General features: G+C 48.4%; 3 protein-coding genes across 7 annotated transcripts in view; 1 reads left to right on the top strand and 2 right to left on the bottom strand.

Annotated features, from left to right (window-relative positions):
- The window catches only part of lrrc57 (leucine rich repeat containing 57), a 16520-nt gene extending 5247 nt beyond the window's left edge, over positions 1–11273 (bottom strand). The window contains exons 1-4 of one of the 2 annotated variants that reach the window (XM_070878676.1): positions 11084–11273; positions 4541–4735; positions 3220–3355; positions 2414–2682 (exon numbers count right to left, since the gene is read on the bottom strand). In XM_070878676.1, coding sequence (XP_070734777.1) covers positions 2414–2682; positions 3220–3355; positions 4541–4624 — 489 coding nt within the window. In that variant the 5' untranslated portion in view covers positions 4625–4735; positions 11084–11273. Of the gene's footprint in view, positions 1–2413; positions 2683–3219; positions 3356–4540; positions 4736–10931; positions 11039–11083 lie in introns of those variants that run through there. The other variant, XM_070878677.1, reaches the window with a different exon arrangement.
- On the top strand, positions 11083–24278 carry haus2 (HAUS augmin like complex subunit 2). 4 transcript variants are annotated; one of them, XM_070878671.1, is made up of 7 exons: positions 11083–11188; positions 11854–11960; positions 17036–17140; positions 19524–19593; positions 20644–20776; positions 22458–22566; positions 23340–24278. In XM_070878671.1, the coding sequence occupies exons 1-7, from the start codon at positions 11098–11100 to the stop codon at positions 23457–23459; spliced, it is 735 nt and encodes a 244-aa protein (XP_070734772.1). In that variant the 5' UTR covers positions 11083–11097; the 3' UTR covers positions 23460–24278. The 4 variants fall into 4 exon arrangements, with proteins under 4 accessions (XP_070734772.1, XP_070734774.1, XP_070734776.1 ...); XM_070878673.1 differs by lacking the exon at positions 11083–11188 and adding an exon at positions 11195–11342; XM_070878675.1 differs by lacking the exon at positions 11083–11188 and adding an exon at positions 11202–11290.
- Positions 24149–24631, bottom strand: part of vps18 (VPS18 core subunit of CORVET and HOPS complexes) — a 28672-nt gene continuing 28189 nt past the window's right edge. Inside the window, exon 6 of the mRNA XM_070878669.1 lies at positions 24149–24631. Coding sequence (XP_070734770.1) covers positions 24466–24631 — 166 coding nt within the window. The 3' untranslated portion in view covers positions 24149–24465.

Raw genomic sequence — 24631 nt, 5'->3', positions numbered from 1 at the left:
CTGACAACACCCCTGAACGGCCTGGCTCTAATTTTAAGGTTATGCCGTCTTGTTCTGGACTCTCCCACCAGAAGGAATAGTTTCTCTCTGTCTACCCCATCAAATGTGGGAAGGGAGGACCTTGAGACAATCACTATCACTAGAGGGGTAGTGCTGGATAGGCTAATGGGACTCAAGGTAGACAAGTCCCCTGGTCCTGATGAAATGCATCCCAGGGTATTAAAAGAGATGGCAGATGCATTCGTTATACTCTACCAAAATTCTCTGGACTCTGGGGAGGTACCAGCAGATTGGAAAGCAGCTAATGTAACGCCTCTGTTTAACAAAAGGGGCAGACAAAAGGCAGGTAACTATAGGCCGGTTAGTTTAACATCTGTCGTGGGGAAAATGCTTGAAGCTATCATTAAGGAAGAAATAGCGGGACATCTAGATAGGAATAGTGCAATCAAGCAGACACAACATGGATTCATGAAGGGGAAATCATGTTTAACTAATTTACTGGAATTCTTTGAGGATATAACGAGCATGGTGGATAGAGGTGTACCGATGGATGTGGTGTATTTAGATTTCCAAAAGGCATTCGATAAGGTGCCATGCAAAAGGTTACTGCAGAAGATAAAGGTACGCGGAGTCAGAGGAAATGTATTAGCATGACTGAGAATTGGCTGGCTAACAGAAAGCAGAGAGTCGGGATAAATGGGTCCTTTTCGGGTTGGAAATCGATGGCTAATGGTGTGCCACAGGGATCGGTGCTGGGACCACAACTGTTTACAATATACATAGATGACCTGGAAGAGGGGACAGAGTGTAGTATAACAAAATTTGCAGATGACACAAAGATTCGTGGGAAAGCGGGTTGTGTAGTGGACACAGATTGGCTGCAAAGAGATTTAGATAGGTTAAGCGAATGGGCTAAGCTTTGGCAGATGGAATACAATGTTGGAAAATGTGAGGTCATCCATCTTGGGAAAAAAAACAGTAAAAGGGAATATTATTTGAATGGGGAGAAATTACAACATGCTGCGGTGCAGAGGGACCTGGGGGTCCTTGTGCATGAATCCCAAAAAGTTAGTTTGCAGGTACAGAAGGCGAATGGAATGTTGGCCTTCATCGCGAGAGGGATGGAGTACAAAAGCAGGGAGGACCTGCTGCAACTGTATAGGGTATTGGTGAGGCCGCACCTGGAGTACTGCATGCAGTTTTGGTCACCTTACTTCAGGAAGGATATACTAGCCTTGGACTATTCACTAGGCTGATACCGGAGATGAGGGGGTTACCTTATGATGATAGATTGAGTAGACTGGGTCTTTACTCGTTGGAGTTCAGAAGGATGAGGGGTGATCTTATAGAAACATTTAAAATAATGAAAGGGATAGACAAGATATAGGCAGAGAGGTTGTTTCCACTGGTCGGGGAGACTAGAACTAGGGGGCACAGCCTCAAAATACGGGGGAGCCAATTTAAAACCGAGTTGAGAAGGAATTTCTTCTCCCAGAGGCTTGTGAATCTGTGGCATTCTCTGCCCAAGGAAGCAGTTGAGGCTAGCTCATTGAATGTATTCAAATCACCACATAGATAGATTTTTAACCAATAAGGGAATTAAGGGTTATGGGGAGCGGGTGGGTAAGTGGAGCTTGAGTCCACGGCCAGATCAGCCATGATCTTTTTGAATGGCGGAGCAGGCTCGAGGGGCTAGATGGCCTACTCCTGTTCCTAATTCTTATGTTCTTATGTTCTAAATTCTTTAATTATCTTAAACACTTCAATTAGATCACCCCTAAATCTTCTATATTCAAGGGAATACAAGCCTAGTCTATGCAACCTCTCCTCATTTAACTCTTTTATCCCCAGTATTATTCTGGTGAATCTGCACTGCACCCCCTCCAAGCACCAGAACGGAATGCAATATGGGGTCTAACCAGAGCTCTGTACAGCTGTAACATAACGTTACACCCTTAATCTCAAGACGGCTGGAGTACAAAGGATAACCTTCCATTCGTCTTTTCAATTTTTTTTTTGTACCTGTCCACTAGCGTTTAGCAATTTCTGTACTTCGACTCCTAGATCTCTGCTTCTCTACAGTTCCTAACCACTCACAGCGTGCACAATAGTGTACATCGTTCACAGTGTGCACAACTAATAGTGCACAGCTCACAGTACGCACAATAGTGTACATTGTTCACAGTGTGCACAACTAATAGTGCACAGCTCACAGTACGCACAACTAATAGTGTACATCGTTCACAGTGTGCATAACTAATAGTGCACAGCTCACAGTGCCAGTGCGCACAACTAATAGTGCTCAGCTCACAGTGCGCACAACTAACAGTGCGCACAACTAATAGCGCACACAGCTCGCCTGCTGGCAGTATTCCCTTTTTGCGTTGAGCTGTAACGGTTGCCAGTGACTGACCTGGTTCTGGTTGACATTGAGTTCGATGGCCTGCAGCTGCTCCAGTTCATCTGGAAGGCGCTGGATTCGGTTCTTGGACAGATCCAGCACGTCCAGGTGTCGGAGCCGGCACAGCTGGAGTGGGAACTCCCGCAGCTGGTTCCCGGAGAGACTCAGGGTCTTCAGGGCTGCCAGCTGGCCAAAGCTAGAGGGGAGCTTTTTCAGTGCGTTACTGTTGAGGTGAAGAGTCTCCAGTTTCTTCAGCTTGCCCAGATCCTCGGGGAGAACGGCTGACAGAGAGAGAAAAACAGTCTCAAGCTGACAATAACACTGCCAACCAGCGAGGCACCGAGCTACCTTCAGATTCCTGGGGCATTCTGGGGCTGGAGAGATGGTGTAGGAGGGAAGAGTTCAGATTCCTGGGATTGGGACCAGTTCTCGGGCAGTAGTGACCATAACAGGATGAACGGGCTTCATCTGAACAAGGCTGGGACCAGCATCTTTCCCGAGAGAGGATCCTAACCAGCGCTGTGGGAACAGGTTAAACTAACATGGTGGAGCAGGAGGATAAAGAAGACGAGAAGACAGAAAGGAGAGACAGGGAACGCAAGGAAAATAAGAGGGAAAGAACACGTCAGGAAGCAGGAGGGAGTAAAAGCAGTAAGATTGTCAAACAGATAAAGGGTGGTTTGAGTCGTGTGTTTGTAAAGGCACAAAGGATTGTGAATAAAATTGGTGAGCTGGAGGGGTCTGATATAACAGCATCAACAGAGACACGTGCCGTGTGGGGCTGGGCTGTGTGCAGCTGATGGTTTACTGAGTCTTACCCAATCTATTGCTATTGAGAGTCAGATTCTTCAAAGCTGAGAAGTTGCCGATGAAAGAAGGTAAGGACTCGATCTTGTTTGCTGACAGGTCCATTGTCCTCAGACTCGCTGAGAGTCTCTGCAGGTCCCCGGGAAACTGGGGGAGGGGGGGGAAACAGAAATCTGTAACTTGCAAGAATCACGAAAGGAGAAAAAGGACAATCCCACACCGAGTCCCCCACCAGCACCACGCACTAACCACAGGTCTGCAAACTAAATGCCAACCTGCCTCTCCTCTCTCCAGACACTGTCAGATCGTCCCCCCACAACCACCCGCTGCTGGGAGGTCAACATAGGGGTGGCTGAGGACTGAAGTAACTAAGCACTATGGTAAGATCGAAGGGCCGCAGATTGATGAGTTGCTGCTCCTCAACCTTCACTGGAACACCACAGGAGAACAAAACAGAAAAAGTCAAGAGTGGGAATGGGAGCGGCTGTTAAAGTGCAGTCACAGGGAGTCAGAGTGAGAATAGGCGGGGAATTAAAATTCCTGCAATGAAAAGCATCTCACTCTAATCACTGACATTTCACAGATCAGTGAAGTACATTATGTACAAGTGATCATCCTCACGTTCGCAGTTCCCAGGGAAACATCAATGACCAGGCTTGTATTCCCTTGAGTACAGAAGGTAAAGGGTGATCTAATTGAGGTGTTTAACCCAATCAGTGGAAATCTGGAACTCTCTCCCCCAAAAGGCTGTTGAGCTGGCGGGGTGGTCAATTGAAAATTTCAGATTGAAGATTGATTTTTGTTGGGTAAGGGTATTGAGGGTTACGGAACCAAGGCAGGTCGATGGAGTTAAGTCACACATCAGGTGTGAGCTAACTGAATGGCGGACCAGTCTCGAGGGGCTGAATGGCCTCCTCCTGTTCCTACGTTCTGACGCCAGGTTAACTTGTTACGCTCACCTTATCTGCTTATGCAGTCGATAAGCCTGCATGCCCCAGGGCAGCAACAGCAGTATTAAAGATAAGAATGTACAGCACAGGATCGTTGTGTCTGACTCAAATCGGCCTCAGCACTTCTCATTTTGTGACGGGGAGGAGTCGGCCTGGGACCCTGCTCCTATCACTCCCCCCCCACCACCCCCTGTGACTGTTGCAGTGAAATATGGAGGAGGGGAGAAGATCAGCGTTGAATGTGAAGTCCCCATAGCTGAACATCCTGCTGCCGTTCACTGTCCGGGCTCACACATGACCTATGGCCATGTTGTTGAGCTCGGATAGCTCTGCTTCAGTATTACAACCATCACTGCTCGCGCTGACTGCTGCAACTTCTCACCTCATTCAGGCCTGCCCCTGTAAGCTGGAACACCCCCGTCTTCTGGGCAGTTTCCAGGTGAGCTTTCAGGGCGCTGTTCCCCATGGCAAAACTGCATAAATCCAAGAAGAAAAAGTATTTCCCTGATCTCTGGTCACATCTAGGTCTGCTCAGGATCTGTCCTTTTCCAAACACTGCAGTCACACCAGATCATAACTAAAATAAAGCACAGCAGTTAACAGGAAGGAACTCGCATCTCAACAGCTAAATCTTAATCTGTCAGATTGTTACAAGATCCCTCCCCCCTGGATCAACGCACCCCCTCCCCACGTCAGCACGTTCCCCCACCCTCAGGCCAACACGTCCCTCCCCCTGGCTCCGCCCATTGGTCACTGGGGATCCCACCCACCGGTCGCTGTGTCAATGCATCCCCCACGGAGATATTGCACCCGTCATACCAGAAGTTTCCAGATCTGACTCCAGGGCGTTGTTCAGTTACCTGAACGCAGAACTAGGAGTGACTTCAATACTACTGGGTGAAGGAGTAAGAAACGAGTCAGTATCCCTGCTCCTTCTCTGTAGCAGTCGGAGGAAAATGTGAGGTAGTCTAAGACGGGTTTGGAGTGAGAGTGTGTAAATGCATGTAGCGTACTCGGAACTCTTACACGGCAAGTGAGCCCCAGGTGGGCAGAGGAAACATTACAAGGACACCCTCAAAGCCTCCTTGATAAAATGCAACATCCCCATCGGCACCTGGGAATCCCTGGCCCAAGTCCACCCAAAGTGGAGGAAGAGTATCCGGGAGGGTGCTGAGCACCTCGAGTCTCGTCGCCGAGAGCGTGCAGAAAATAAGCACAGGCAGCGGAAGGAGCGTGCGGCAAACCACACTCGACACCCACCCTTTCCTTCAACCACTGTCTGCCCCACCTGTGACAGAGACTGTAATTCCCGTATTGGACTGTACAGCCACCTGAGAACGCCCTTTTAGAGTGGAAGCAAGTCTTCCTCAATTTCGAGGGACTGCCTATCATGATGATGTACGTAGCGTGGTAAATAAAGTTGGTGAACTGCAGTCACAAGTGGCTCCATGGGACTATGATACTTTGGTAGAAAAAATAGAAAACAGACTATTTTTTAAATGGTGAGAAATTGGGAAATGTTGATATTCAGAGGGACCTGCAATAGTTTACATGCAAGTACAGAAAGCAATTAGGAAAGCAAATGGTATGTTAGCCTTTATTACCAAGGGATTGGAGTATGAGTAAACAAGTCTTACTACAATTATATAGGGCTCTGGAGAGATCGCACTTGGAGTATTGTGAACAATTTTGGTCTACTTACCTAAGGAAGGATATACTTGCCTTAGGAGGAAGTGCAACAAAGGTTTACTGGACTGATTCCTGGGATGGGGGGGCGGGTGGGATTGTCCCCTGAGGAGAGATTGAGTAGACTAGGCCTATATTGCTTAGACTTTAAAGGAATGATAGGTGATCTGAATGAAACATATACGATTCTTACTGGGCTTGACACTGTAGATACAGGGAGGATGTTTCCCCGGGCTGGGGAATGTAGAACTCGCAGTCACAGTCTCAGAATAAGGGGTCGGCCATTTACGACTGAGATGAGGAGAAATTTCTTCTCTCAAAGGGTGGTGAATCTCTGGACTTCTCTACCCCAGAGAACTGCGCTTGAGCATATTCAAGAAAAAGAGCGTTGGATTTTTGGATACTAAGGGAATCAAGGGATATGGGGATAGTGGGAAAGGTGAAATTGAGGTAGAAGATCAGCCATGATCTTACTGAATAACGGAGCAGGCTCAATGGGTGAATAGCCTACTCCTGCTCCTATTATGTTCTTATGATATAGTGATAATAAAGACACATGGCTCAAAGAAGGGAAGGATTGGAAATGTAATACTCCTGGCTACAAGATATTCAGGAAGGCTAGGGAAGGAAAAAAAAAGGAGGGGGTAGCAGTATTGATCAAATAAATGATTATAGCACTCGAGAGGGATGATGTAGTTAATGAGTCAAAGACATATTCAATTTTTGAGAATGAAGGGACAAATAAAGGAGTTATTACAATACTGGGTATATACAATAGGCCACCAAATAGTGGGAAGGAGATAGAGGAGCAAATTTTGAGGCAAATTACAGAAAGATGCAAGAACTATAGAATAGTGATAATGGTGGACATCCTCGTATAGAGACTGGAATAGTACCAGGGTAAAGGGCAATGAGGGAGGAATTCCTGAAATGTGTACAACAGAACTTCCTTGATCGGTGTGTTTCCAGCCCAATGAGGAAGGAAACAGTGCTGGATCTAGTTCTAGGGAATGAAGTCGGAAAAGTGAAGTATGTTTCATAGAATCACAGAAATTTACAGCACGGAAGGAGGCCATTTCGGCCCATCGTGTCCGCGCGGCCAACAAGCGGCTATCCAGCCTAATCCCACTTTCCAGCTCTTGGTCCGTAGCCCTGTAGGTTACGGCACGTCAAGTGCACTTTTTTAAAGTGGTGAGGGTTTCTGCCTCTACCACCCTTTCAGGCAGTGAGTTCCAGACCCCCACCGCCCTCTGGGTGAAGAAATTTTCCCACAAATCCCCTCTAAACATCCCCCCAATTACTTTAAATCTATGCCCCCTAGTTGTTGACCCCTCTGCTAAAGGAAACGTCCTTCCTATCCACTCTATCCAGACCCTTCATAATTTTATACACCTCAATAAGGTCTCTCCTCAGCCTCCTCTGTTCCAAACAAACCCAGCCTATCCAATCTTTCCTCATAGCTAAGATTCTCCACTCCAGGCAACATCCTCGTAAATCTCCTCTGCACCCTCTCCATTGCAATCACATCTTTCCTGTAATGTGGTGGCTAGAACTGCACGCAGTACTCCAGCTGTCGCCTAACTAGTGTTTTGTACAGTCCAAACATAACTGCCCTGCTCTTGTATTCCATGCCTCAGCTAATAAAGGCAAGTATTCCATATGGCCTTCTTAACCACCTTAACTACCTGGCCTGCTACCTTCAGGGATCTGTGGACCTGCACTCCAAGATCCCTTTGTTCCTCTACACTTCTCAGTGTCCTACCATTTCATGTGTATTCCCTTACCTTGTTAGCCCTCTCCAAATGCATTACCTCACACTTCTCAGGATTGAATTCCATTTGCCACTGTTCTGCCTACCTGACCAGTTCATTGATATCTTCCTGCAGTCTACAGCTTTCTGCTTCATTATCAACCACACAGCCAATTTTTGTATCATCTGCAAACTTCTAATCATACCTCCTACATTCAAGTCTAAATCATTGATGTATACCACAAAAAGCAAGGGACCCAGTACAGAGCCCTGTGGAACCCCACTGGAAACAGCCTTCCAGTCACAAAAACATCCATCAACCATTATCCTTTGCTTCCTGTCTGAGAGTCAATTTTGGATCCAACTTGCCACTTTGCCCTGGATCCCATGAGCTTTTACTTTCGTGATCAGTCTGCCATGTGGGACCTTCTCAAAAGCCTTGCTAAAATCCATATACACCACATCAAACACACTGCCCTCATCGACCCTTCTCGTTACCTCAAAAAATGCAATCAAGTTAGTCAGACATGATCTTCCCTGAACAAATCCATGCTGACTGTCCTTGATTAATCTGATCTTTCCAAATGAAGATTTATCCTGCCTCAGAATTTTCTCCAATAATTTTGCCAAGGTGACTGGCCTGTAACTCTGTCTATCCCTTTCTCCCTTTTTAAACAAAGGTACAACGTTAGCAGTCCTCTGGCACAACACCTGTAGCCAGAGAGGATTGCAAAATGATGGTCAGAGCCTCTGCTATTTCTTCTTTTGCTTCTCTAGCAGCCTGGGATACATTTCATGCGGGCCTGGGGATTTATCCACTTTCAAAGCTGCCAAACCCCTTAATACTTCCTCTCTCGCTATGTTTATTTCATCTAATATTTCACACTCCTCCTCTCGGATTGCATCGCCCCTCTCTTTTGTGAAAACAGGCGCAAAACACCCACATCTTCCGCCTCTACACACAGATTACCTTTAAGGACTCTAATCGACCTCACTCTTCCTGTAGTTATCCTCTTGCTCCTAATGTATTTATAAAACATCTTTGGGTTTTCCTTGATTTTACTTGCCAATATTTGTTCATGCTCTCTCTTTGCTTTCCTAATTTTTAATGCTCTAAAACGAAGTCCAGAACCTCCCCCTCCCTTGTTGGACTTGCTACAACTATTTTGTAGACACCAATTAAATCAAATGTCCTCTGTTTAAAAGGGGGGGAGGGGGGGGAAGAGGCACACACCACTTTCAAGCCCCTGTGTTTTTTTTTTACGGGCACTAAAAACACAAATTATACAAGTGCCCTCTGACTAAAAGAGGGGGGGGGGGGGGGGCGCACTAAAACCGGTACAATAAACAAATTAAACTTTAGACATTTAAAATCAAATTAAAATTTGGTTGCCCGGGATGATGATGCACTCCAGTCCCTCCGGCGCCCACCTCTCGCGGAAGGCCACAAGCGTGCTCCATCTCCAGGGACACCCTGGCTCGGATGTAACCACGAAGATAGGCAGGCAGTCGGGCTGAACGACCCTCTCGACCGCCCGTTGCCTGAACCGGTTAATGGCCACCTTGACCATGCCCAGGAACAGTCCTACAAGGTGGGCTTGCTCCAACTCTTTTTGTTGGAAACAAAAATAAAAGAGTTAAATCAAGTGCCCCCGATCTGGGGGACACTCCAAATACTTATAACGGCCCTTTTTATATTTTTTTTTGTATTTTTTGTGTGGGTTTTTTTGGGCACTAAAACCGTAAATTTACAAGTGCCCCCTATAGAAAGGAGAGGGGGACACTAAAACCCAGCAATAAAAAAAATTAAACTTTAAAACATATAAAATCAAATTAAAATTTGGTTGCCGGGGGTGATGATGCACTCCAGTCCCTCCGGCGCCCACCTCTCGCGGAAGGCCACAAGCGTACCAGTGGACACCGCATGCTCCATCTCCAGGGACACCCTGGCTCGGATGTAACCACGAAGAGAGGCAGGCAGTCGGGCTGAATGACTCCCTCGACCGCCCGCTGCCTGAACCGGTTAATGGTCACCTTGACCATGCCCAGGAACAGTCCTACGAGGTGGGCTTGCTACATACTGGCTAAAAATGTTCTCCTGAATGCATTTAATTAATTCTGCACTCTCTATACCATTCACACTAATTCTATCCCAGTTAATATTAGGGTAGTTGAAATCCCCTACTATTATTGCCCTATAGTTTTTGCATTTCTCAGAAATTTTCCTACATATTTGCTTTTCTATCTCCCTCTCACTGTTTGGGGGTCTATAGTGCACTTCCAGCAGTGCATTTTGTTCTTCAATTCAACCCAGTGTTTGGGGAACAATGATCATAATATCACGTTAAGAATAGTTACAGAAAAGAACATGGCACAATCAAGCATGTATATACTTCACTGGAGGAAGGCTAACTTCAGCGAGTTGAAATGAGATCTGGTCCAGGTGGATTGGAATCAAAAATTCCTAGGCAAAACAGTATTTGAACAATGGGAGGCCTCCAAAGAGATAGTTTGGGTACAGAGTAACCACGTTCCCACGAGGGGAAAATAAAGGAAATCCAAAGCTAGAGCTCCCATTAAAGGCATATAGATTAAAATGAGACAGGAAAAACAGGTTTATCACAAATGTATGTTTTATAATACTGTCGTGAAACAAGCAGAATACAGAAAGTACAGAGGAGATGTAAAAAAAGGGAAGATGAGAAGAGAGGGAGTATGAAAATGGATTCAGTTCCATTCACTACTCCTCAGGTAATGAACTACTCCGTGCCCGAATGTAGAAACACCTCGCCAACATTCAGGCTTGGGCTGATAAAGTGGCCGAATGTTACTTGCCACTTAAATGCCAAGCAATGACCATCTCCAACAAGAGAGTCTCGCCACCACCCCTTGACATTCACCGGGATTACTATTCACCGAATCCCCCACCATCAACATCCTGTGGGCCACAGTCCCAGGATAAGGGCTCGGCCATTGAGGACCGAGATGAGGAGGAATGTCTTCACTCAGAGAGTGGTGAATCTCTGGAATTCCCTACCCCAGAGGGCTGTGAGGGCTCAGTCTTTGAGTATATTCCAGACAGAGATCGACAGCTTTGTGGATATTAAGGGATAAGGGGTTATGGGGAGCGGGCAGTGAAGTGGAGCCGAGTCTATGACCGGATCAGTCATGATCGGATTAAATGGCGGAGCAAGCTCAAGGGGCCGTATGGCCGACTCCTGCTCCCATTTCTGGGATATTGAGGAGAGGTGACCGATTCCCGCAGATCCCAGTCCCGCCCAGCCGGTAGCTGTGCCCGCGGCCTGCCGCTGCTCTGCCCTCTCCGGCGAGGACTAACCCCGTCAGCTGGAAGCCGCCTGCCGGGCAGGCCCAACGCGGAGCGACAGCCACAGCCCGAGACCTCCCCCTGCCCCGCCGCGCTATTGGCAGCGTCTCCCTGCTAACCCCCCACAGGAAAGTGTGGGTGAAGCGAGCCTGACGGGACCTTACCTGACCGTATCAACATGGCGGGGCTCCGTCTGACCTCATCATCCGGCACCCGTGCATGTGACTTCATCAGCGCGCGACGCCCAGTAAGGCTGGAGAGCGCGAGCGGTGAGTAACGTTCGGGGCTCGCGCGGCTCCGGCGGACAACACCCGCCTCTCCCCATCCCCCCGGCAACCTCTCCGTGTCAACACGCGCCGAGCCCACCTCCCGTAAATAACCGCCTTGCCGTCCGCCCCGGGACCCGAGTGATGTCACCGGTTTGTGAGTGTCTTTGTAAGCCCAGTGATGTCACCGGTCTGAGTGTCTCTGTGACCCGAGTGATGTCACCGGTCTGCGAGCCCAGTGATGTCACCGGTCCGTGAATGTCTCTGTGAGCCCAGTGATGTCACCGGTCCGTGAGTGTCTCTGTGAGCCCAGTGATGTCACCGGTCTGAGTGTCTCTCTGACCCGAGTGATGTCACCGGTCTGCGAGCCCAGTGACGTCACCGGTCCGTGAGTGTCTCTGTGAGCCCAGTGATGTCACCGGTCCGTGAATGTCTCTGTGAGCCCAGTGATGTCACCGGTCCGTGAGTGTCTCTCGGACCAAGTGATGTCACCAGTCTGTGAGTGTCTCTCGGACCTGAGTTCTGTCACCGGTCTCGCTGAGATCCTCGGGTATGTACAAATGACTAACTACAGGAAAGCCTGTGCTCCAGAGTGCTGTTGTAGAACCCCGGCACTGAATTGGTGGCACTTTGCAGAACTCACGTTTTTTCCCCAATCTGCCTTTCAGTCCGTCTTCAAGTGAGGATGCAGTCTGCAAACCCGTGGGACCCGACAGCACTGAACCCTGCAGCTAGTTTTCTGGAGAAGTGCCTGGGATCGGGCGTGTTGACACAGGTAGGGCTGGCTGAACTCAGCAGGTGAAGTTAATGGCTCTTGCACGTTTCAAAATCCATACATTATTCCAGACAAAATCCAGTTGTCTTCTCAGCCCCACTGCCCAAGTGGCTGTCCATAATGTATGAATCCTGTCAGTAACAGTCCCTATGAGGGACATCCCACCCAAGCTCCATCGGTTGTGTTGGCACCAATACACACATGGGTTACCAGACCGAGCGAGAGCTCCCAAAACCAAAAGAAAGAAAAACTTGCATTTATATGGCACCTTTCACGACCTGCAATGTCCCAAAGTGCTTGACAACCAATGAAGTATTTTTGAAGTGCAGTCACTGGTGTAATCATCATCATAGGCAGTCCCTCGGAATCAAGGAAGACTTGTTTCCACTCTTAGAATGAGTCCTTAGGTGGCTGAACAGTCCAATACGAGAACCACAGTCCCTGTCACAGGTGGGACAGACAGTCGTTGAGGGTAAGGGTGGGTGGGACAGGTTTGCCGCATGTTCCTTCCGCAGCCTGTGCTTGATTTCTGCATCTCTCGGCGACGAATCTCAAGGTGCTCAGCGCCCTCCCGGATCCGCCTCCGCCACCCAGGGCACTCTTTGGCCAGGGACTCTTGGGTGTCAGTGGGGATGCTGCACTTTACCAGGGAGGCTTTGAGAGTGTCTTTGTAATGTTTCCTCTGTCCACCTTTTGGCTCGTTTGCCGAGTAGAGCGCTTGTTTTGGGAGTCTCATGTCTGGCATGCAGACGACGTGACCCACCCAGCGGAGCTGATCAAGTGTGGTCAGTGCTACAATATTGGGGATGTTGGCCTGGTCGAGGACACTACTGTTAGTACGTTTGTTCTGCCAGATAATTTGTAGGATGTTGCGGAGACATCATTGGTGGTATTTCTCCAGCGACTTGAGGTGTCTACTATACATGGTCCATGTCTCTGAGCCATACAGGAGGATAGCCCTGTAGACCATGAGTTTGGTGGTAAATTTGAGGGCCTCGTCTTTGAACACACTTTTCCTCAGGCAGCCGAAGGCTGTGCTGGCACACTGGAAGCGGCATTGAATCTCTTCATCAATGTCTGCTTTTGTTGATAAGAGGCTCCCGAGGATTAGGAAATGGTCCATGTTGCCCAGGGCCGCGCCGTTGATCTTGATGACTGGGGGACAGTGCTCTGCAGCGAGGACAGGCTGGTAGAGGACCTTTGTCTTACAGATGATTAGCGTAAGGCCCATAATTTCGTACGCCTTGGTAAATACGTTGACAACTTCCTGGAGTTCAGCCTCTGAGTGTGCGCAGATGCAGGTGTTGCCTGCGTACTGTAGCTCGATGACAGAGGTTGGGGTGTCTTGGACCTGGCCCGGAGACGGCGTAGGTTAAACAGCTTTCCACTGATTCTGTAGTTTAGTTCCACTCCAGCGGGGAGCTTGTTGACTGTGAGGTGGAGCATGGCAACGAGGAAGATTGAGAAGAGGGTTGGGACGATGACACAGCCCTGTTTGACCCCAGTCCAGACGCAAATTGGGTCTGTAATGGATCCGTTGGTAAGGATCACGGCCTGCATGTCATCATGGAGCAGGCGGAGGATGTTAATGAACTTTTGGAGGCATCCGAAACTGAGGAGGATGCCCCATAGACCCTCGCGGTTGACAGTGTCAAAGGCCTTTGTAAGGTCGAAGAAGGCCATGTATAAGGGCTGGCGCTGCTCCCTGCATTTTTCCTGCAGCTGTCGCGCTGCAAAAATCATGTCTGTTGTGCCCCGTAGAGGACGAAATTCACACTATGACTCCGAGAGGAGCTCCTCGGCCACAGGGAGAAGATGGTTGAGGAGAACTCTAGCGACAACTTTCCCAGTGGCTGATAGCAGGGAGATTCCCCTGTAGTTGCTGCAGTCGGACTTGTCCCCTTTTTTGAAGATGGTCACAATCGCTGCATTTCTGAGATCTCCCGGCTTGCTCTCCTCCCTCCAGATGAGAGAGATGAGGTCATGTATCCACGCCAACAGCACCTCTCCGCCATACTTTAGTGCTCAGCAGGGATTCCACCCGCTCCCGTAGCCTTGTTGTTTTTGATCTCTCTGCTTTGTCTTTGATGTGCGAGGATTCTTCATCGCAGTCAAGGCCACCTACGGTCCAAACTCTCAAGGCCCCACCCCACTACTGGCCAAGAATGGGGAAACCCTCATCAAGGACACCACTGGAAGGAGCACTTTGAAGATCTCCTCAGTCGAGACTCTGCCTTTGACTCGAGTGTTCTCAACTCCATCCTGCAGCACGCGACCCGCCACCACCTCAGTGAAACCCCAACGTTGCACGACTGGTGTAATATAGGAAACGCGGCAGCCAAATAGTGCACATAAAGCTCCCACAAACAGCAGTGTGATAATGACCAGATAACTTTTTTTTATGTTGATTGAGGGATAAATATTGGCCAGGACACCGGGGAGAACTCCCCTGCACTTCAAAATAGTGCCATGGGATCTTTTACATCCACCTGAGAGAGCAGACGGGGCCTCGGTTTAACGTCTCATCCGAAAGACAGCACCTCCGACAATGCAGCACTCCCTCAGCACTGACCACTCATTGAACTTGTTGACTCTCTCATCGGGTAAGCCTTGACAGGGAATGCTGGCGGGTTATCCAACAAGCTGCATCTCGGAGCCAAGCCCCAATCCTGCCCTCTGGTGCCCAAATGCGCATTGCAGTGAGATCATTCTCCTCCCCTTGCTCAGGATGCTGAAGCCATTTACTGAGTGTCACAAACTCTCAAAGACCAGGAGTCCCGCTCTGTGACTCAGGAGAGAAGTTGGCTGCACAGTGGTCTCATTCTGTAGGAAGATATCGATGAACTGGTCAGGTGGGCAGAACAGTGGCAAATGGAATTCAATCCTGAGAAGTGTGAGGTAATGCATTTGGGGAGGGCTAACAAGGCAAGGGAATACACATTAAATGGTAGGACACTGAGAAGTGTAGAGTAACAGAGGGACCTTGGAGTGCAGGTCCACAGATCCCTGAAGGTAGCAAGCCAGGTAGATAAGGTGGTTAAGAAGGCATACGGGATACTTACCTTTAATAGCTGAGGCATAGAATACAAGAGCAGGGAGGTTATGCTTGAACTGTATAAAACTCTAGTTACGTCCCAGCTAGAGTACTGCATGCAGTTCTGGTCATCACATTCCAGGGAAGATTTGATGGCACTGGAGAGGGTAATGAGGAGATTTACGAGGATGTTGTCTGGACTGAAAAGATTTAGCTATGAGGAAAGATTGGATAAGCTGGGTTTGTTTTCTTTGAACAGAAGAAAAAGGAGCAGGAGTAGGCCATTTGGCCCCTCGAGCCTGCTCTGCCATTTAATAGGATCATGGCTGATCTGATCATGGACTCAGCTCAACTTCCCTGCCAGTTCCCCATAATCCTTGACTCCCTTATCTTTCAAAAATCTGTCTATCTCCACCTTAAATATATTCAATGACCCAGCCTCCACAGCTCTCTGGGGCAGAGAATTCCAAAGATTCACGACCCTCTGAGAGAAGAAATTCCTCCTCATCTCTTATAAATGTGCGACTCATTATTCTGAAACTCTGCCCCTTAGTTCTAGATTCTCCTCACCTTCTCTGAACTGCCTCCAATGCAAGTATATCCCTCCTTAAATAAGGAGATCAAAACTGTACGCAGTACTCTAAGTGTGGTCTCACCAACAGTTGTAGCAGGGCCCTTGCAATAAAGGCCAACATTCCATTTGCCTTCCTAATTACTTGCTGTATCTGCATGTTAACTTTTTGTGTTTCATGTACAAGGACCCCCAGGTCCCTCTGTACTGCAGCATTTTGTAATATCTCCCCATTTAAATAATTTGCTTTTTTATTTTTCCTACCAAACAGAAGAGGCTGAGGGGAGACCTTATTGAGGTGTATAAAACTATGATGGGAATAGATAGAGTGGATAGGAAGGACCTATTTCCCTTAGCAGAGGAGTCAACAACCAGGGGGCATAGAAAAGTAATTGGTGGAAGGTTTAGAGGGGATTTGAGGGGAAATGTCTTCACCTAGAGGCTGGTGGGGGTCTGGAACTCACTGCCTGAAAGGGTGGTAGAGGCAGAAACCCTCACCACATTTAAAAAGTACTTGGATGTGCACTTGAAGTGCCGTAACCTACAGGGCCATGGACCAAGAGCTGGAAAGTGGGATTAGGCTGAATCATCAAATCATCATCATAGGCTGTCCCTCGAATGAGGATGACTTGCTTCCACGAGAGTTCACAGATGTTTCAATGAAGTACCTGATGTTCCAGTCCCAAACTGCAGTTGAGGGGGTGGAAGATTCCTGTGCTGCACACCAGCCACCACACGGGCTTGACAGAGCTGGGTCTTGGTCCAGTGGCAAGGGTTAACCAGGACAACTGGAGACCTGTTCTGCTGCACAGACCTAGTGCGCGCACATATCGCAGTGTGGGCTGGCCCGTGCTGCCCCTGGGCCCTCGCCTCTTCTGGGCCCCGTACCCTCATTCGCCACACCTCCGCTACAATGTTGCAGGGCCCGGCGTCCAGCTCTATTTATAGACCCGACCTGCGATGGTGTTCGCACACAGGTCGGGGCAGCCCACGATGCTATTAGATTGAATAGCTGTTTGTCGGCAGGCGTGGACACGATGGGCCGAAATGGCCTCCTTCTGTGCTGTAAATTTCTATGATTCTCTCCCAGGTCCTCAAAACAGTGATCTCTCCTTCCGTTTCCACCTCCTCCTATTGGCTTATAATAGCCACGCATGGTATCACTTGACAAGCTTTTTAAAATCAAAGCTTTTGGCCCCTGTGTCCAGTCTGCCCTGTTTGACCCTTGGCCCTGTTTGACCCTTGGCCCTGTTTGACCCTTGGCCCTGTTTGATGCTTGGCCCTGTTCGGCACTGTGAGCCTCTGTTTCTCGGGGAAGTCTTGAACAGGATGACGTTGATGGATCCAGCTTGATGCCCCGCAGCATTGCAGAGACAGGAAGCGAGTAGATTGATATTGCAGTTGCAAGGTGTGCATTTGTTTTATTCTCACATTACTAACGTGTGTTTCTTTTTTTATGCTGTCGAACAGGATATTTTGGATTTAAGCAAGGTAGAGTTTGGAAACACCGTGCCATTTGTCCAACGCTTCAAACTATTGGATGCAGTTTCGAATACTAGGGCAGAACTTGAGCAGGTATCAGACTTTATACTGACTAATTAAACTGTTCACTCTGTAAAGTGCAGCAAGGTGCCAAATACAACAACAACTTGCATTTATATAACGTCTTTAACGTTGTAAAACATCCCAAGGCACTTCATCATCATCATCATTATCATAGGCAGTCCCTCGGAATCGAGGAAGACTTGCTTCCACTCTTAAAATGAGTCCTTAGGTGGCTGAACAATCCAATACGAGAACCACAGTCCCTGTCACAGGTGGGACAGATAGTCGTTGAGGGAAGGGGTGGGTGGGACTGGTTTGCCGCACGCTCCTTCCGCTGCCTGTGCTTGGTTTCTGCATGCTCTCGGCGACGAGACTCAAGGTGCTCAGCGCCCTCCCGGATGCACTTTCTCTACTGAAGGCGGTCTTTGGCCAGGGACCCCCAGGTGTCAGTGGGGTTGTTGCACTTTATCAGGGAGGCTTTAAGGGTGTCCCTGTAGCGTTTCCGCTGCCCACCTTTGGCTCATTTGCAGTGAAGGTGTTCTGAGTAAAGTGCTTGCTTTGGGAGTCTCGTGTCAGGCATGCGGACAATGTGGCCTGCCCAGCGGAGCTGATCGAGTGTGGTCAGTGGTTCAATGCTGGGGATGTTGGCCTGGTCGAGGATGCTAATGTTGGTGCATCTGTCCTCCCAGGGAATTTGTAGGATCTCGCGGAGACATCATTGGTGGTATTTCTCCAGCGACTTGAGGTGTCTACTGTACATGGTCCATGTTTCTGAGCCATACAGGAGGCTGGGTATCACTACAGAACTTGTCAAGGCACTTCACAGGAGTATTATCAAACAAACATTTGACACAGATTTTTTTTTAATTCGTCCCCGAGATGTGGGCATCGCTGGCGAGACCAGCATTTATTGCCCATCCCTAATTGCCCCTGAGAAGGTGGTGGTGAGCTGCCTTCTTGAACCGCTGCAGTCCGTGTGGTGAAGGTGCTCCCACAGTGCTGTTAGGGAGGGAGTTCCAGGATTTTGACCCAGCGACGGTGAAGGAACGGCCGATATATTTCCCAAGTCAGGATGGTGTGTGACTTAGAGTGCTGATGCCATGGAGGCCTGTCAGTACAGGACTAGTTCAAAAGTAACTAGCTCAAAATAACAGTAGCTTCTAAAAATTGGTGATGTGTACAATAAGAACAACACCAGTTTGCATTTACATAGTACCTTATTGTAAAGCACCCCAAGGTGCTTCCATAAATAGGCACATGGAAAATGGACCCTCAGCCAGGGAGGGAGAGACAGCGAGGGGTGAGTGAAAACCTGCAGAAGAGAGGGACATTCCAAAGCGCTTACAGCCAATGACATGTAGTCACTGTTGTAATATGGGAAACACAGCAGCAATTTGTGCACAGCAAACTTCCACAAACAGCAATGAGATGATGACCAGATAATCTGTTTCGGTGATGTTGGTTGAGGAATAAATTTTGACTGGGACACCGGGGATAACTCTCTTTCTAAATAGTGCCACGGGATCTTTTATGTCCACCTGAGGGAGCAGACGGGGCCTCAGTTTAACGTCTCCTCCAAAAGACGGTACCTCCGACACTGCAGCGCTCCCTCAGCACTGCACTGGGAGTTTCAGCCTGGATTATGTGCTCAAGTCTCTGGAGTGGGACCTGAACCCACAACCTTAGAGACGCGAATGCCTCCCACTGAGCCACAGCTGACACCGCAGGGAGAATGAGAGAATGAGAGAGTGTTCGAGAGATCAAGGACGAAGGCATGCGTGAGGGGTTTCAGTAGAGGTGGAGGTGGGTAGGGTGGAAATCCAGGTAAGTCACACGCAATCGACCCAGGTAGACTTTAAAGCAGTGACTACACTTCAAAACAAACAGTAATTAATTGGCTGTAAAGCACTTTGGGATGTCCTGAGGCTGTGAAAGGCGCTATAGAAATACAAGTTTGTCCTTTTTTGTTGGGCTATTATTGTGTTCATTTTGCAGCTGTTGTGATGAAGTTTATTCAAACTATGTTTCCCCCCACATTCCCTGAAGCAGTGACGCATGCTGACTTGGATACTGCCGACACTTCAGCATCTTACCTAAGTGGCCATTCCTTATGCGCAGGCCTCAGCAGTGAGTGTGAGCTGGAGGGGAAACATCACAGACAAGCTGGTCCCGTCCTCCCCCAATGTTCACACACATACACCTTCCGACAGGGAGCAGCGGACGGTGGGCACACTGGCTGACCAACCACGGGGCAGTGAGCCAGTGGTGTGGCCCGATTGCAATTGGGTAACTTGGCACCGATCAATAAAGCACCTGAGATGTACGCATGGCTGGGGGCGCACTCATCTGCCGAGCTATTTGAGACACCTCTGCTGTGCACTGTTGTTGATGTTTCTTCATTTCTTACCGTCAGAAATCTCTGGATGTAAAGCTGCTGCAGTTGCAGAGTGACATGGCTGATATCGCTCACCCCGTGTGCTTGGGTAAGTTCTGGCAGTTCTGAACACGTGAGGATAGCATGCAGGTTCAGCAAGTGATCAGGAAGGCCAATGGAATCTTGGCCTTTATTGCAAAGGGGATGGAGTATAAAAGCAGGGAAGTCTTGCTACAGTTATACAGGGTATTGGTGAGGCCACACCTGGAATACTGCGTGCAGTTTTGGTTTCCATATTTACGAAAGGATATACTTGCTTTGGAGGCAGTTCAGAGAAGGTTCACTAGGTTAATTCCAGGGATGAGGGGGTTGACTTATGAGGAAAGGTTGAGTAGGTTGGGCCTCTACTCATTGGAATTCAGAAGAATGAGAGGTTACCTTATCGAAACATATAAGATTATGAGGGGGCTTGACAAGGTGGGTGCAGAGAGGAAGTTTCCACTGATAGGGGAGACTAGAACTAGAGGGCATGATCTTAGAATAAGGGGCTGCCCATTTAAAACTGAGATGAGGAGGAATTTCTTCTCTCAGAGGGTTGTAAATCTGTGGAATTCGCTGCCTAAGAGAGCTGTGGAAGCTGGGACATTGAATAAATTTAAGACAGAAATAGACAGTTTCTTAACCGATAAGGGGATAAGGGGTTATGGGGAGCGGGCAGGGAAGTGGACCTGAGTCCATGATCGGATCAGCCATGATCGTATTAAATGGCAGAGCAGGCTTGAGGGGCGAATGGCCTACTCCTACTCCTATTTCTTATGATCAATCTACTCAATCCTCAAAGGACAACCCCCTCATCCCATCCATCTGTTCAAAGGTGCAGTGTGTGAATGATGAGGGCAGGATCAGGGCTCAGCTGTGAAGGCCCAGGTGGCTGGTTAGCCTGCCAGCACTCCGTGAAGAAAGGCAGTTTGGGCGAGCTACCAAGAGGGCTGCACCTGTACATCTGTGCCCAGTGTGAGCTGGCACCTTGAGGACAAAAGGGGAGACACTCAAGTGGAGGGGAGAAGGACCCTGCATTGGTCTGGTGTGTGTGGCAGCGTGTCGGGTCCGCAGTGCTGTGGCACCAGTTATTTGACATGCTTCTCTCTTGTATTGCTAGCTGAGAAATACAGTCAGCTTCAGTTGATGAACAGCCACCTGGAGGCGATCTTGCAGGAGGAGACGCTGCTGAAGCAGCGATTGGTGCAACCCATTTGCCATCAGTGCCTGCCCGTTGAGGCCAATTGTCACAGGTGAGCTGTAAGGCATCCCGACTGCAGTTGGGTTTAGGGATGTCAGCACCACAGTCAAGGCCACCTACGGCCCAAACACCCAAGGCCCCACCCCACTGCTGGCCAAGAACGAGGAAACACTCAAGGACACCGAGGCAGTCAGGGCCCACTGGAAGGAGCACTTCGAAGACCTCCTCAATCGAGACTCTGCCTTTGACTCAAGTGTTCTCGACTCCATCCCGCAACATGTTACCTGCCACCACCTCAGTAAAACACCAATACGCACAACAGTACTTGAAATATAATTCGAATTCTTCAGCACTTCGGAGCCATTTTCTACAGCAAACCCAACCAGATTCTGTGGCACTACCATGTAGATTCTGTGACAAGTTCGGCAGATGTTTGGAGACATCTCAGTCTGATTTTAATATTATTGCACATTATCTTGTGCTTGGTGTAGCAATTTCTGTTAAACAAGGTAGAGTTCACGATAGGGTAGAGTGTACTTAGTCTGAGAGGAGTCTCTCATGAATGGCCTCCTCATTCTTTGCATTCTCTGTCAGCAATGGTTTTGTGTTTCTGTGCGTTAACATTTTGACACCTATGCTGCATCTTACATCTGACCCTACTTTTGGAAAGTATTGTGAAAAAAAATGAGGATTACTTTTAACAAACTGTGTGTCAGCCGTGGCTCAGTGGGTAGCACTCTGCCCTTGAGTCAGAAGGTCGTGGGTTCAAGTCCCACTTCAGAGACTTGAGTACGTAATCTAGGCTGACCCTCCAAGGGAGCAATGCACTGTCGGAGGTGCCGTTTTTCAGATGTCCATTAATCCGAGGCCCCGCCTGCCCTCTCTGGTGGATGTAGATGATCCCACAGCACTATTTTGAAGAAAAGCCAGGGGATTATTCCCGGTATCCTGACCAACATTTATCCCGTGACCAATAACTCCATTATTATTATATCATGCGATTAGCAGGATGGTAGAAGATGAACGAGATGAACTTTTTTCACCTAGCAATTCCCATGTAACAAACGTCACTAGAACAGATTACCTGGTCATCGTCACATTGATCACATTGATCACATTGCTGTTTATGGGATCTTGCTGTGTGCAAATTGACTGCCGCATTTCCTCCATTACAACAGTGACTACATTCAAAGTACTTTATTGGCTGTAAGGTGCTTTGGGACATCCTGAAAAGTGCTACATTAGGGCAAGGTCTTTAAATGGTAATCTAATTGTTACTAAACCCAATAGTGTGAGAGAGTTGGATTAATGTCAGTAGAGATACAGTCAGTAACACAGGGTGCTGGGGGAGAGGGGTTACTGAGTGACAGTGTGAGGGAGCTGGATTAACATCAGTAGAGATACAGTCAGTAACACAGGGTGCTGGGGGAGAGGGGTTACTGAGTGACAGTGTGAGGGAGCTGGATTAACATCAGTAGAGATACAGTCAGTGACACAGGGCGCTGGGGGAGAGGGGTTAATGAGTGACAGTGTAAGGGAGCTGGATTAACATCAGTACAGATACAGTCAGTGACACAGGGCGCTGGGGGAGAGGGGTTACTGAGTGACAGTGTGAGGGAGCTGGATTAACATCAGTACAGATAAAGTCAGTGACAAATTCCAAGCTTGACATGAGATTGAGCCCTTTCTCTGCTATTTTTATCTCCCTGCTCATCACTTTAATTTTTCCACAGGTATGTCTCTGAGCTCATGCCAATGCTGATTAAGGTTATTGAGAAACTGGACTCCAATCTGCAGCTGTTAAAATCCAAGCCTCAGGTGACGCAGAAAGTGAGGATGATGGTAAGTAAACAATGGAAATTTGCAAATGTGTTTATAAATTTTTTCTCCTTTTTGTGAAGAATGGAACATCTACCATTTCAGTCACCCAGTATCACAACATGAATCAGATGCAACCTAAATCCCTTTCTCCGCTGAACAATCAAACACTCCATCTAACCCGTGCTGTATCTGCCCTGGGAGTGTTTGATGGGACAGAGTAGAGGGAGCTTTACTCTGTATCTAACCCCGTTGTGTACCTGCCCTGGGAGTGTTTGATGGGACAGTGTAGAGGGAGATTTACTCTGTATCTAACCCCGTGCTGTACCTGCCCTGGGAGTGTTTGATGGGACAGTTTAGAAGGAGCTTTACTCTGTATCTAACACCGTGCTGTCCCTGCCCTGGGAGTGTTTTATGGGACTGTGTAGAGGGAGCTTTACTCTGTATCTATCCCCGTTGTGTACCTGCCCTGGGAGTGTTTGATGGGACAGTGTAGAGGGAGATTTACTCTGTATCTAACCCCGTGCTGTCCCTGCCCTGGGAGTGTTTGATGGGACTGTGTCGAGGGAGCTTTACTCTGTATCTATCCCTGTTGTGTACCTGCCCTGGGAGTGTTTGATGGGACAGTGTAGAGTTACTCTATATGGAACTGTGTACCCTCCCCAGAAATACTCTGTACAAACACTGGTGTGATAAATAAAGTGTTGTATTCACCAACACTGATGTCCATCCACTTGTGATTAATAGAAAGATGCTTTGATAATATAGAAGTTTAAGACCGTTTGTTGTATGTTTAGGAAAGCTTTGTTGCTAGGATGGTGTCTGAGGCAATGGAGCTGAAGGAAGTGATGGACTTTATCGCGAGGTGGAGGGAGCAGCAGAACACTGTTGGATTGGAGAGCCTGGAATGCAAATGATGACTCCACTTTCTGGCTGGACAGTCACTTTCTCCCAGAGAATGGAGCTGTTTAATGCAAGAGTTATTTGAGTTTTTAAGATTTGAATGTGTGAACTCCCAGGGGATGGGATTGCCAACAGAAATGAAGCAATGTTTATGATTGGGTGACCATTCGGCTGTTTCCCTGGGTCATCGGTTGTGCGAAGTGTCAGGACCACACCGCGTGCTAACGCAAAATGCTGAAAACACTCCGCATCCGTGGAGAGAGAGCGAGAGCAGAGGTGCTAATGTGTTGGGTGTGGGCCATTCGTCCTTCCCTGTGATGCCGGCAATGTGCACTTCTGACAGGCTGACTGCTCGGTAGGTACAGTTCCACGGGTACCTGGGCCCCTCGCCCAAGCAACCAATCTTCATGTCAGCCCAGGAAGTGTCAGCAGGCTATTTGACAGTGCCACCAAGCCCAATCTTCTCCTTGCCCTACGTCCAGGGGATCACTGGATCATGACTAGGAGCAGAATCCTGATAACTATTCCCCATTGTCATCCAGTGGTCCCTGACCAGGAATGGAACCCTGGGCCCTTCTGCTCAGTGCCTTTTACTCTCCAGACCATTGAGGGGATTTGTTAGCCCAGGTAAATAGGGGATCAGTAGGAAGGTCTTACATCCTGATCAGAGAAAGTATACACCATACGAGAGTGAATCCTTTATTGTTGAGTCGGTTACCTTAATGAATTTATGTTCCTTGCATTTCTGCAAGGGTGATCATTTTACACACACTCCCATTTATCAGAAATTGGCTGAGATGATGCTCATTTGTAAATAAAAGTTGTTTGCAGTACTTAACGAGATTTGGAATTCTATTAAAATAAATCAGCACCAGGAGCATTAACTGGAAGCAGAACGGGACCGGTGACATCAATCACGTGCAGGATTAGTGGCTCAGCTCCTGACACCTCAAGGTCTCTCCACCATCTATTCGGCTCAAGGTCAATGGGCCTGGAAAAGTGCCGCTGGGACATCACTCGCTATGCTCCACACCCTCCGGGATACAGCAGTTTGCTTAATCCACAACTTTGCCACTGTCGCAAGAATGCTCTAAGTTCCCATCCCAAGTCACGTACCATCCTGGACTTCAACCTCTGTCGCCGTTCTTTCATCTTTGCTGGGTCACGATCCTGGGTCACACATCCC

The sequence above is a fragment of the Pristiophorus japonicus genome, chromosome 4, assembly GCF_044704955.1.
Source record: "Pristiophorus japonicus isolate sPriJap1 chromosome 4, sPriJap1.hap1, whole genome shotgun sequence".
Taxonomy (NCBI): Eukaryota; Metazoa; Chordata; class Chondrichthyes; family Pristiophoridae; genus Pristiophorus; species Pristiophorus japonicus.
This window is presented reverse-complemented; position numbering and strand designations above follow the sequence as displayed.

What these genes read in the sequence shown, in the direction of transcription:
- haus2 (XM_070878671.1), top strand. Translation starts at nt 11,098, where the DNA reads ATGGCGGGGCTCCGTCTGACCTCATCATCCGGCACCCGTGCATGTGAC. An exon ending in AAGGCTGGAGAGCGCGAGCG is followed by an intron (nt 11,189 to 11,853) that starts GTGAGTAACGTT and finishes TCTGCCTTTCAG; the next exon opens with TCCGTCTTCAAGTGAGGATG. An exon ending in CGCAGAAAGTGAGGATGATG is followed by an intron (nt 22,567 to 23,339) that starts GTAAGTAAACAA and finishes TTGTATGTTTAG; the next exon opens with GAAAGCTTTGTTGCTAGGAT.